The sequence below is a fragment of the Lepidochelys kempii genome, chromosome 13 (assembly GCF_965140285.1).
Source record: "Lepidochelys kempii isolate rLepKem1 chromosome 13, rLepKem1.hap1, whole genome shotgun sequence".
Lineage (NCBI taxonomy): Eukaryota > Metazoa > Chordata > Testudines > Cheloniidae > Lepidochelys > Lepidochelys kempii.
The window spans coordinates 19,316,684-19,329,256 of NC_136392.1; the positions used below are offsets into that span (position 1 = coordinate 19,316,684).

The 12,573-nt window shown below is 43.8% G+C and overlaps 1 protein-coding gene across 1 annotated transcript; it reads left to right on the plus strand.

Annotated features, from left to right (window-relative positions):
• Window positions 1–6,484: 6,484 nt before the first annotated feature.
• OCSTAMP (osteoclast stimulatory transmembrane protein) lies at window positions 6,485–12,331 on the plus strand. The gene is made up of 2 exons (XM_073309547.1): window positions 6,485–7,588; window positions 11,963–12,331. Exons 1-2 carry the CDS (start codon window positions 6,485–6,487, stop codon window positions 12,329–12,331), a joined length of 1,473 nt encoding a protein of 490 aa, XP_073165648.1.
• Window positions 12,332–12,573: the final 242 nt, after the last annotated feature.

A 12,573-nucleotide genomic window follows, 5' to 3' on the forward strand; every position in this document is an offset into this window, starting at 1 on the left:
CTATCCTAGCTAAGGCAAAACCACCTGACAGCCTACAGTGAGACGGTGGGATCCCTCCAAAGCAGGTGTTGTCAGGAACAGAGCATAATTAGCAAGAGGAAACGGAGCCAAAGAGAGCAGTTACATTGGCATGGAACAGAATGGTACTTTCAGGCTTGTAAGGGGGTATTTCAGAGTTGCAGTACAGTAATATACTGACTGGGGAATATTTTCAAGAATAAAAGCACTGAGGCTCGGTTTGCTACATATGATTCACAGGGCCATTATTTGGTTGGTCACTAGGACTTTATAAAAATGTTCACAGATCCTGAAAACGTTGTAAATTTTAGCATCAATTATTATTTGGCTGAAAATGCCCACCATAAGTAAATCATGTTATTCAGTGTTCTCCTTTTTAAAAAGCTTAATTAAGCCAATCAAGCAACAGAAACAATGCAAATAGCAGATTGTCAATGCAAGCAATCCCTGAGGCTGAAAATTATCTGCCCAACCTCTCTTGCAAGCCTTTCTGAATATCAAGTACATTGGAAGGAAATGACAATCAGCTGACGAGCAATTCACTAACTAGAATCAAAGGGTTTGCATTCAGCAACAAACATGATTCAGAGTGACCAGCTCTACCACAGACTAGTAATTGATGACACCTACTTGGTTCTTTTCAGAAAACGGACACTTCTGCTTTCTGTGGGCAAAATTGTGCAACCCCCTGTGTGCCTTTTAGACAAGCAATCTAGAATCCAGCAGAGGTTCCTCAAGAAAGAGGCACTAAACTTGTTCTGCATCTGATAGTGTGATTGCTATCTGGGGCTCTTAGTAACACGGAGCTCACCTTTTTGGGGCCAGGCTTGCCACATTTGGCATCACCAGCCTTCACTAGTCTGAACCATTTTAATGTCCATTCATTGAAATCTACCCCTCTAGTCCCAGCTGGTCACTTCTCCTAGTTCATCTGTCTGTGCCTTTTGGGAGCTATACTTGAGGTTTCTTTCTGAGTGGAATAAGTGGCAAGAAACTTTCCTGAAGCATGGAGCATTTACCAGAGAGCACAAGGCCTCTTCGCAGAGCTGGGTATGTAGAATTCACTTTCCTCTGCATCTCACTCTCCCCGCCTTTGTGCCTATGATATTGACGTTTTATCTGTGGAAAATCCAAGGAACAATTGTTCCAGAATTGCTTTTTTCAATCGTCTCCTCAAAGAATAATGGTGGGTGCTCTGGTTTGGTTTGAGTCATGGGAAGACAGGATACTGGGCTAGGTTGACCTTGGGTCTGAGCCAGTCTGGCAATGTCTGTTTCCAGTCGTGGTCAGCACCAGATGCTTCAGGGGAAGGTGTAAGAATCCTACAATGGGACACTAGGTCTCATCCTGATTTCTAATGGTTAGCGATTGACTTAAAACCTCAAGCATGAAGGTTTAATATCCCTTCTCAAATGTTTATCATCATTAACTATTATAACTCAAAATAGTCGTAGTATGCATAGAAATGTCCAATCATTCTTTTTAGGAATCTTTTAAAATTCTTAGTCTTAATAGCTTCCTGTGGCAAGGAGTTCATGTTGTGTGAAACAGTATTTCCTTTTATCAGTTTGCAATTTCCCCCCTTTTAATTTCATTGAATGTCCCCTTGTTCTTGTATTATGAGACAGAGAAAACAGAAGCTCCCAGTCCGCCTTCTCTATACCATGGTCAAATATCTACTACTGGAGGAGATTAATCTATTTATATTAATCATAATAACTGTAGAGTTGATATTATTATAGCTATTATTATTTGTATTATCGTACTGCCTAGGTCCCACAGTGCAAGGTACTGCACATATTCAGAACAAAAAGACAGGTTTCAGAGTAACAGCCGTGTTAGTCTGTATTCGCAAAAAGAAAAGGAGTACTCGTGGTACCTTAGAGACTAACCAATTTATTTGAGCATAAACTTTGATGAGCTAAAGCTCACTTCATCGGATGCATACTGTGGAAAATACAGAAGATGTTCTTATACATACAAACCATGAAAAAATGGGTGTTTACCACTACAAAAGGTTTTCTCTCCCACCACCCCACTCTCCTGCTGGTAATAGCTTATCTAAAGTGATCACTCTCCTTACAATGTGTATGATAATCAAGGTGGGCCATTTCCAGCACCAATCCAGGGTTTAACAAGAACGTCTGAGGAATGGAGGGGGGATAGGAAAAAACAAGGGGAAATAGGTTACCTTGCATAATGACTTAGCCACTCCCAGTCTCTGTTCAAGCCTAAGTTAATTGTATCCAATTTGCAAATGAATTCCAATTCAACAGTCTCTCGCTGGAGTCTGGTTTTGAAGTTTTTCTGTTGTAATATCGCAACTTTCATGTCTGTAATCGCGTGACCAGAGAGATTGAAGTGTTCTCCGACTGGTTTATGAATGTTATAATTCTTGACATCCGATTTGTGTCCATTTATTCTTTTATGTAGAGACTGTCCAGTTTGACCAATGTACATGGCAGAGGGGCATTGCTGGCACATGATGGCATATATCATATTGGTAGATGTGCAGGTGAACGAGCCTTTGATAGTGTGGCTGATGTTATTTGGCCCTGTGATGGTGTCCCCTGAATAGATATGTGGGCACAGTTGGTCTCTTGGTTTTTGGTACTGTTTCTCTCCCTCTATGTGTGAAACTTTCACGCTGCTAATTGTCTTAGTACATTCTAAGACAGAGTCTGTTCTCAAAGCAATTCACAGACAGAGAGACTCAAAGCAATACTCTAACAACAGAAACAGCACCCAGAGACTACCCGCCCTTTTGTTGTATTAACAATTGTGATTAAAATAGAGATAGAGGATGTATGTGGATGGATGCTTGGTGTGGATAATAACTGAATGATCAGGGAGGTGCCAGCCTAAGAATCCAGTGCCCATCGGATGAAGAAGGCATCAAGTGCAAATAACCAGAGGACCCCCGGAGGGCAGACTGGAATCCACCCAACAGCCTCAAGAATGGGAGAACCGAAGAACAAGATAACATCTAGCAGCACAGAGCCGTCAGGAAGGTGCTATTTGCTGATTGATTCAGCAACAGCATGATGAAGCAATTCCCATAGACTGGCATAGGAAGAAATTCCTATAAAAATAGACTCTAAAAAGTGAAAACTTTGGGGTCTGATTCTGCAAACCAACTTCCAGGAGCATCAGATGAGCATCTGACAAGGCCCTGCTCCCTCCTCATGTCCAGGCCACCTGGCCAGTGGCTTGGCATGAGCAACTCTAAGGCTGGTAACTATGATAACAACCTTGCAGAACCTGTGTGTGTGTGTTTGTATGAATGAATGTGTGAATATATATGAGAATGAATGGAATGTTATAGCTGTAACTAACTGCTTACTATGATTCTTTCTGTATTCACAATAAATGTGGTATTTTGCCTTTTTCCCTTTAATAAGATCCTGCTGGTTTTTAATGTATTGGTATAACGCTTCAGGATAGGTTGTAGAGCCTTAATAATACGTAGGAGGGGTTTTAGTTGGGGGCTGAAGGTGATGGCTAATGGCGTTCTGTTATTTTCTTTGTTAGGCCTGTCCTGTAGTAGGTGACTTCTGGGAACTCTTCCTGGCTCTATCAATCTGTTTCTTCACTTCCGCAGGTGGGTACTGTAATTGTAAGAATGCTTGATAGAGATCTTGTAGGTGTTTGTCTCTGTTTGAGGGGTTGGAGCAAATGCGGTTGTATCGCAGAGCTTGGCTGTAGACAATGGATCGTGTGGTGTGGTCAGGGTGAAAGCTGGAGGCATGTAGGTAGGAATAGTGGTCAGTAGGTTTCCGGTATAGGGTGGTGTTTATGTGACCATCGTTTATTAGCACTGTAGTGTCCAGAAAGTGGATCTCTTGTGTGGAATGGACCAGGCTGAGGTTGATGGTGGGATGGAAATTGTTGAAATCATGATGGAATTCCTCAAGGGCTTCTTTTCCATGTGTCCATATGATGAAGATGTCATCAATATAGTGCAAGTAGAGTAGGGGCGTTAGGGGACGAGAGCTGAGGAAGCGTTGTTCTAAGTCAGCCATAAAAATGTTGGCATACTGTGGGGCCATGCGGGTACCCATAGCAGTGCCGCTGATTTGAAGGTATACATTGTCCCCAAATGTAAAATAGTTATGGGTAAGGACAAAGTCACAAAGTTCAGCCACCAGGTTAGCCGTGACATTATCGGGGATAGTGTTCTTGATGGCTTGTAGTCCATCTTTGTGTGGAATGTTGGTGTAGAGGGCTTCTACATCCATAGTGGCCAGGACGGTGTTATCAGGAAGATCACCGATGGATTGTAGTTTCCTCAGGAAGTCCGTGGTGTTTTGAAGGTAGGTGGGAGTGCTGGTAGCGTAGGGCCTGAAGAGGGAGTCTACATAGCCAGACAATCCTGCTGTCAGGGTGCCAATGCCTGAGATGATGGGGCGCCCAGGATTTCCAGGTTTATGGATCTTGGGTAGTAGATAGAATATTCCAGGTCGGGGTTCCAGGGGTGTGTCTGTGCGGATTTGATCTTGTGCTCTTTCAGGGAGTTTCTTGAGCAAATGCTGTAGTTTCTTTTGGTAACTCTCAGTGGGATCAGAGAGTAATGGCTTCTAGAAAGTGGTGTTGGAGAGCTGCCGAGCAGCCTCTTGTTCATATTCCGACCTATTCATGATGACAACAGCACCTCCTTTGTCAGCCTTTTTGATTATGATATCAGAGTTGTTTCTGAGACTGTGGATGGCATTGTGTTCTTCACGGCTGAGGTTGTGGGGCAAGTGATGCTGCTTTTCCACAATTTCAGCCCGTGAACGTCGGTGGAAGCACTCTATGTAGAAGTCCAGTCTGCTGTCTCAACCTTCAGGAGGAGTCCACCTAGAATCCTTCTTTTTGTAGTGTTGGTAGGGAGGTCTCTGTGGATTAGTATGTTGTTCAGAGGTGCGTTGGAAATATTCCTTGAGTCGGAGACGTCGAAAATAAGATTCTAGGTCACCACAGAACTGTATCATGTTTGTGGTGACCAAACGCCACTAGCCGTCACCTTCAGCCCCCAACTAAAACCCCTCCAATGCATTATTAAGGATCTACAACCTATCCTGAAGGATGACCCAACACTCTCACAAATCTTGGGAAACAGGCCAGTCCTTGCCTACAGACAGCCCCCCAACCTGAAGCGAATACTCACCAGCAACCACATACCACACAACAGAACCACTAACCCAGGAACCTATCCTTGCAACAAAGCCCGTTGCCAACTGTGCCCACATATCTATTCAGGGGACACAAACACAGGGCTGAATAACATCAGCCACACAATCAGAGGCTCATTCACCTGCACATCTACCAATATGATATATGCCATCATGTGCCAGCAATGCCCCTCTGCCATGTACATTGGTCAAACTGAACAGTCTCTACGTAAAAGAATAAATGGACACAAATCAGATGTCAAGAATTATAACATTCATAAACCAGTCGGAGAACACTTCAATCTCTCTGGTCACGCGATTACAGACATGAAAGTTGCGATATTACAACAGAAAAACTTCAAAACCAGACTCCAGCAAGAGACTGTTGAATTGGAATTCATTTGCAAATTGGATACAATTAACTTAGGCTTGAATAGAGACTGGGAGTGGCTAAGTCATTATGCAAGGTAACCTATTTCCCCTTGTTTTTTCCTACCCCCTCCTACCCGCCGCCCCCGCCCCCCCGTTCCTCAGACGTTCTTGTTAAACCCTGGATTTGTGCTGGAAATGGCCCAACTTGATTATCATACACATTGTAAGGAGAGTGATCGCTTTAGATAAGCTATTACCAGCAGGAGAGTGGGGGTGGAGGGAGAGAAAATCTTTTGTAGTGGTAAACACCCATTTTTTCATGGTTTGTATGTATGAGAACATCTTCTGTATTTTCCACAGTATGCATCCGATGAAATGAGCTGTAGCTCACGAAAGCTTATGCTCAAATAAATTGGTTAGTCTCTAAGGTACCACGAGTACTCCTTTTCTTTTTTCAGAACAAAAAGATTATCCATGCCACAAGAGCTGAATGTTATTCAACATTACATTTGAGGATGAGCAACTGACCTTCGATTATTAATTTAGAACTTTCAAGAAATACCTAGAAATTGCCTGTTCTTCATTATTTGAAGGAAATTCTACCCAGTCCCACATATGTAGTTCAGCAAAGCCAGTACAGAGGAACAGAAGTGAGAGACAAGATGTGTTCAGGAAAGGAAGCACATAAAAAAGACCTGTTAGTGCATCACCCCTGAAAGAAGCCACCTGCTAGTAGCCACCCCAACAGAGATCATCCTTATATATTATAATGCCCATGAAAAATAACGAAAAGACATTACACCAGTCGGACAGTCCTTTCTTCATGTCCCATTTCTATTAGTAACTTTATGGTATATTAGAAGCAGCTTTCACAGCTTGGTGGAGGTCACTCTGCTTCATCTGACAGTCACTGTTTTGGCATAAACTTTTGGCTCATATCAATGCATTTCTATATTGACTCTGCTCAACACAGCATTGCTTTTTCTTGGTATAGGTTAAGAGTCCAGATCTATTGCCAGGAAAATCTGTTTCCAAAGATACAAGAAGTCGTGTTAGATGCATGGTCTGCCTACTCGAAGCCGGTGCCTTCAAGCTGCAGTGAGCTCCTGACTTTGTTTCTTCAGTGCTGCTGCATTGCCTTGCTGACAGGTGGCCTCCTCTACAACTGGATGTTCTCCTCACTAGAGTATCCATTTCACCTCTCCTTTGCAACTGCGGTTTCCTTCAGTCTGCTACTTCTACTGATCCTCTTCTTGGTGCATCCTATCCGCTGCATGTTCACCATAATCATACCTACGTTGGGCACTAAACAAGGCCGGAGGCTGCTCTTGTCCACCTGTTTCATGATCGTGGCAGTTAATATCTTACCAAACATCATGGACAACATTAAAACCATACTGCAGGTTATTAAATGCATTTGCAAGGATTCCTCAGACAGCCTTTTGAACTCAACAACCCTGCTGGGAAAAGCTTCCATGCAGTTTGGTCACCAGATCAAAGAAGTCACTGACAAAATGGCAGATAACTCTCTGAAGCCCAGGAATGGACATTTTCAGTATGCTGTGAATCACAGTAGTTCCTTGGTGAGGGACCAAGTGCTAATTGCTAGTCAGAAGATCAAGGATGATTTCTCTGCTGTCGAATTGCTGGTCAAACAGGCATTGCTGGTAGCCAACAGGGTGGCTGCTGGCTTCTTCCTGTTCTATCTCCTTTTTGAGTCCGCTTGGTATTTGAAAAGCTATCTCACCAACCTCCAATTTGACAATATTTACATCACCAAAAAGCTGGAGGACTTGGCTGTGGACAAGAAAGCAGCCCATCTGCTGACATGCTCACCCAAAAAACTGATCAGATCCACAGGCTTGAAGCTGTCCCGGGAGGAAAAGATGGTGTGCCTGGTGCGCATGATGCTCCTCACTTTGGTCCTGATGCTGACAGCGGTGATCATAGCAACGGACTACATCGCCTTCCACTTGGCAGATACAGCAATGAATGAGGTGGCTCAGTTTCCCAGGGTGCCCATAACGCTCAACATTAAATATGATGTAAGTAGCAGAGTCCCTAGCCTGGCCCTTTAAATAAAGGAATGCCCAGCTTTTCTCACCAGCCAAAGCTACATTTGTCTGAGCTGTTCTATTGCCAGCTGCACAGATAGAATGGATGCAGGACAGGGACATATGTGCTCTCACAGCCTGCCTCCAGCACATATAGTTATAGGGTGAGGAGACAGCAACTGTGAAAAAACGGGACAGGGGGTGGGGGGTAATAGGCACCTATATAAGAAAAAGTCCCCCAAAATGGGACTGTCCCTTTAAAAATGGGACATCTGGTCACCATATATAGTTATAGAAGGCAACATTATGATCAGGGCCGTCCTTAGGCATAGGCAGCATAGCGGCTGCGAAGGGCACCCGAAAATTTGGGGCACCCCTGGGTCTTAGTGTCCACCCTTCCTGCAGGCTCCCACAGCTGGCTGCTGCAGCCTGGTGACTCTTACTCTGGAGGGGATCTAGTAACTTAAAAGCGGAAAAGCCTTCCAGCCTGCCAGACCTATTAGCACTACACTGAAACTGTTAAAGAGCCATTTAAGTGGTAATGAAGCCATTTAACAGGCATTTGCCAACCCCCAGGTATATACTGTCAGTTTCTGAATTTACTGATAAAAACAGTTGTGCATTACTGTAATATTTACTCAGAACATGTTAGTCTACAGGACCTTAATTTAAAATTTGCTTTAAATATATTTCACTAGTGTGTTGCTGAAGGTGATAAAATCACATCTCTAAAAAATCCTTGCATAGATTTTTAGATGCACAGTCTTGAGTATTGATCTTTAGCCTTAAATGCTTGGATCTTCAGACATATAGTTTTTTAAATAAATCATTCAAAGGACCACCCTTATCTAAAATACACATTTTAATTTTAATAACTGTAGTACAAAAAACTTGCTTCCAAAATCTTCCTGTCCTTTCTGTCCATCCCTTTCTCCCTTCGCACCCCTGTTGAAGAGAGCCCTTAAAGAGACAACATCCTTTCCTGCCAGATAGCTGGACAAACGAGTTTCCCTTTCTTTACTTCTGACTATTTGATGAACGAGTTTTAAGAGAACCCTATAGCAAAATCAGTACCTTAGTAAGATATAACATCCTTTGTTATGCCTAAAATCTTTGGAAACATATTTTTTGAAGTTGGTGAAGTTTCATGAACATGTCTATTGTTATGGAGATCACACAAAGTAATCTTAGTGTTCCCTGTTTCTAAAAGCGGCGAACATTGTTATGAACACACTAAATCGCTGTGACTGATTAATTTAAAATAATGTCTTTGTTTCAGTGAGTTAAATATGTAGTAATCTGGAATGATTACTTTATGAAGGCTTAAGAGTACATTTAAAATATAAAATCAGCTCAGGAATTCTGATTAAAAAAATGTAAAACAGAGAAGAGCTGCATCATGTATTCCATAACATTTAATGTTGTAGTCAGCAGGGCAGCTGACTTGCCCTTACTACAAAGTTTTTGCAAATAAATCTCTGACAAACTTCAGGGCATATCAAAAAACCCATGCCTGACATTTTTTATTCCCAAGCTTAGTGCTTTTAATTAGGTACCTTCTGCATGTCCAGTCTTCACCTTCTGGCAGGCAGTGGAAAATATGCTCCATTTTCTTTAGAAAGAAATTGCAGAAGAGTGTTTTTTTCAAATGTCATTTGCTTTGTTTGAGTTCAGGGATTTGGCTGGTAGGGGGTGATCAGGGAGGGGGAGAGAAGAGAGGAGGGAGACAGTGGGGAGAGGGCGGGGCCTGGGCAGAGTAGGGGCGGGACGTGGAGCGGAGCAGGGGTGGAGTTTGGGCGGGGCCACAGGCAGAAGAGGTGGGCTGGGGAGCTAGCCTCCCCAAGTGGTAGCTTCTCCTGCTGCCCATGACAGCAGGTAAGAGCAGGTCGGTTCCCGCACACCCAGTGAGCACTGCAGTGTCCTTAGGCAGGGGCCGTATTCACAGAGCCGAATGCACCAGCGCCGCGCATTCTGCATGAGGGAGAGGGTATGGGGGTCTCTGCAGGGAACTGTGAATCTCTGCTGCCATGAGACGGGCCGGGCATCTCGGTATCCTTTGCTGCCTCCCCCCTCTTCCCTGGGCTGTGAGCCTGGGCTGCTGTCGGCTGGCCGTAGGGGCACCAGTTTAATAATACTGTGTAGGGTCCCACAAAGCCTAAGGTTGGCCCTGATTGTGATCTCTCCTGTGCCCTCAACTCCCACTAGTATCAGTGGTAGCTGAAGACAGCCAACAACCTGAAAGAGCAGGGTTTCTAGTACAACCACTCCCGCTGTAGAGATCACTGCTGAATCACATGTGGTGCATTAACAAATAAAGGACAAAACTAGCCCAGCGTTTGTGTTTAACCCCATAGGACAAGTGAGGAAGTCACTGATCAAGCAGCTGATGTGGAGATGAAAACTTTCACTTTGAAAGCATATGTTCTTGTAGGGATTGCCCTTAAGGGTCTTTTCGGGGATTCTGGGGTAGTACAGGGGGAGGGGTGAAGCAAAATCCAAGAGAATCAGTCATGTGGTGTCAGTCATTCAGGGCAGGAGCATCTCTTGCCCTCATGCCAGTACAGGAGAGTCAGGCAAACACTTTGCACCTCTTTACTCTCCTCTGTGCAAGTAGGATGACCAAATAGCAAGACAGAGCCTGATAATATTGGGACGTCCGGTCCCCCTATGTGCAAGGCTACCTGTATTGTGAGTCATAGAGCAGGGAAGGAGGGAAAGCAGTGTCTGTGGGGTCAGTAACCCCACTCCTGTGCAGGTGGGCAAGGGATGGGTGAGTGGGAGGCATGGAATGGGCACACCTTTGGTCCCTGTCCCACCAAATGCTCTGGGGGCCAGTGTGTATAGAACAGTAGCAAGGAGGGGACCAGGGAGCAAACTGTGATTCCGACTGTAAGATACAATCTAGCCCTTAGAAAGCATCGTGGATACTCTGCAGTGAAATGAGGTGCTGGAATGCCACCCTGCGTCCTCTACATCCTGCCTCTAGTCTGGGACAAGTGGGCTCTCGGTGACGGGAAGAAAGAACAGTTTATTAGAAAGAGGAATGGGGCCCTTCCCACCTCTTCCCTGAGTTGTGATTGCACTGACTGAATCATAGCTCCAGAGACCCACTCGTATGACAGCGGGGAAAGTTTTACCAGGAGACATTTACATGATAATAATTGTGGGGATCTACCACTTAGGAATATGGGAGTCACCAAAGCAGAGCAGATCAATGGTTCATGTAGTCCAGTGCTCTGTCTCAGAGAGTGGCTAGCATTGGATTCATAGGAATTGTGATTTATTATTTATACAATGCCCAGAGTTTGTTAGACACTTTTACAATCACACAGGCCAAGAGCATGACCCCTAGCTCTCAGCAGCAGTCTCACTGGAACTGCTCCCCACTCTGAGTAAGGGATTCACAAACTGGGATAGACAGAACAGCCCTCAATGTACAGAGACACCAGAAAATCAAGGAGGAGGGTCGGGGGATGGGATGCAAAACCAGATTTGGTTTTAAGCAGTTCTGTTTTCAGTTTTAAAATGTATTTTTCCTTTTTCTTTATTAACCCTTTCCTGTTCTGTGTTTAAATTCATGCCCAGTTGCTTTTTAATGGTCAGTCAGGACACAGGCAAACAAACCCTTTTGGGCCCTCTCCAGTTTCAATATATTTTTTATTCCTCTACCTATTTTCATTTTTTCTTGTTTTTTAGCTTTCCTGTTTTAATTATTCCCCCCCCCTTTCCTTTTTTGGGATGCTCCAGTCGCCGGTGTAATCCTCCCATCACACACTTAACTGGGCAAGTCTACATTTCTTCCCTAGCCACCACTGGCAAGCAATTTATAGCCAGAAACCTGTGGACTGAGAAACTAGTTAACCTTCATGCTAGAGGGTGTGACTGCACATGCCATTCTTTGCTATAAGAGTTTAATTTTTTTATGACAGGTTTCAGAGTAACAGCCGTGTTAGTCTGTATTCGCAAAAAGAAAAGGAGTACTTGTGGCACCTTAGAGACTAACCAATTTATTTGAGCATGAGCTTTCAAATAAATTGGTTAGTCTCTAAGGTGCCACAAGTACTCCTTTTAATTTTTTTATGACTCTTATCACCTCAAACAGTTTACTGCTATTATAATTATTGTGGCAGCAGCTAAGACCTCAGGCAGGATCCTACTGCATTGTGCTAAACAGCGTACGCCCATGTAAGCATATTATCTAGTCACAGCCTGAAACCTACTTGCATTTTTAGCTCCCAATCTTACCAAACGTGTACAAAATTTAATTGTGATTCTTACATTGCCGAGTTGCTATTTTTGTACTTGCCAGAGTGTGGTTGGGTTTTTTCCATCTTCCCGTTGAATCTATTATTTTGTTTGTTTCAGGCTAAAATAAACATTCTGCCCTTTATCTGGAAAATTTTCAATGGAGTCACTTCTGGAGAACAATCCATTGTGAACTTCGAAAGAACTTACCAGCAGAATCTGACCTTCATCTCTGCCGATTGCACAATAAAACGGCCAAGCCCCCCCAACAACTTTGTGGCCCTTGCTGTCGGAATGCTCTATTGCATCATCTATGCCATGATCTTTCTGGAAACGTACGCACAACGTTTGTGCCGAAAAATCTCTGCCTCCTTCTTTGAAAGACAAGAAGAGCAGAGAGTCCAGCACCTTTACAGAGAGCTATTAAGGAAACACAAGAAGAAGGAGCAGCAACTGAAGCAGGGGATTTGTAAATCTCTGGCATGCTAGCATTCCTGGGATGCTATGACAGGAGATGACAAGGACGCTTTAGGCGCTATGCCATGACAATCTTTTTTTGGATAGTTCAGCCTGGGTTTTGTCTTCAAAGTCAGGGGTAGGGAATATAGGGAATATGGGCACAAAACTACAAACATCCCAAAATCTGAGGGTTTTGTATTTTGCTTTAGTGTTGCAAAAATGGCCAAGTTTTATGGTTACTTTTTTTTTTTTTGCTCAGCTCCAGGACCATT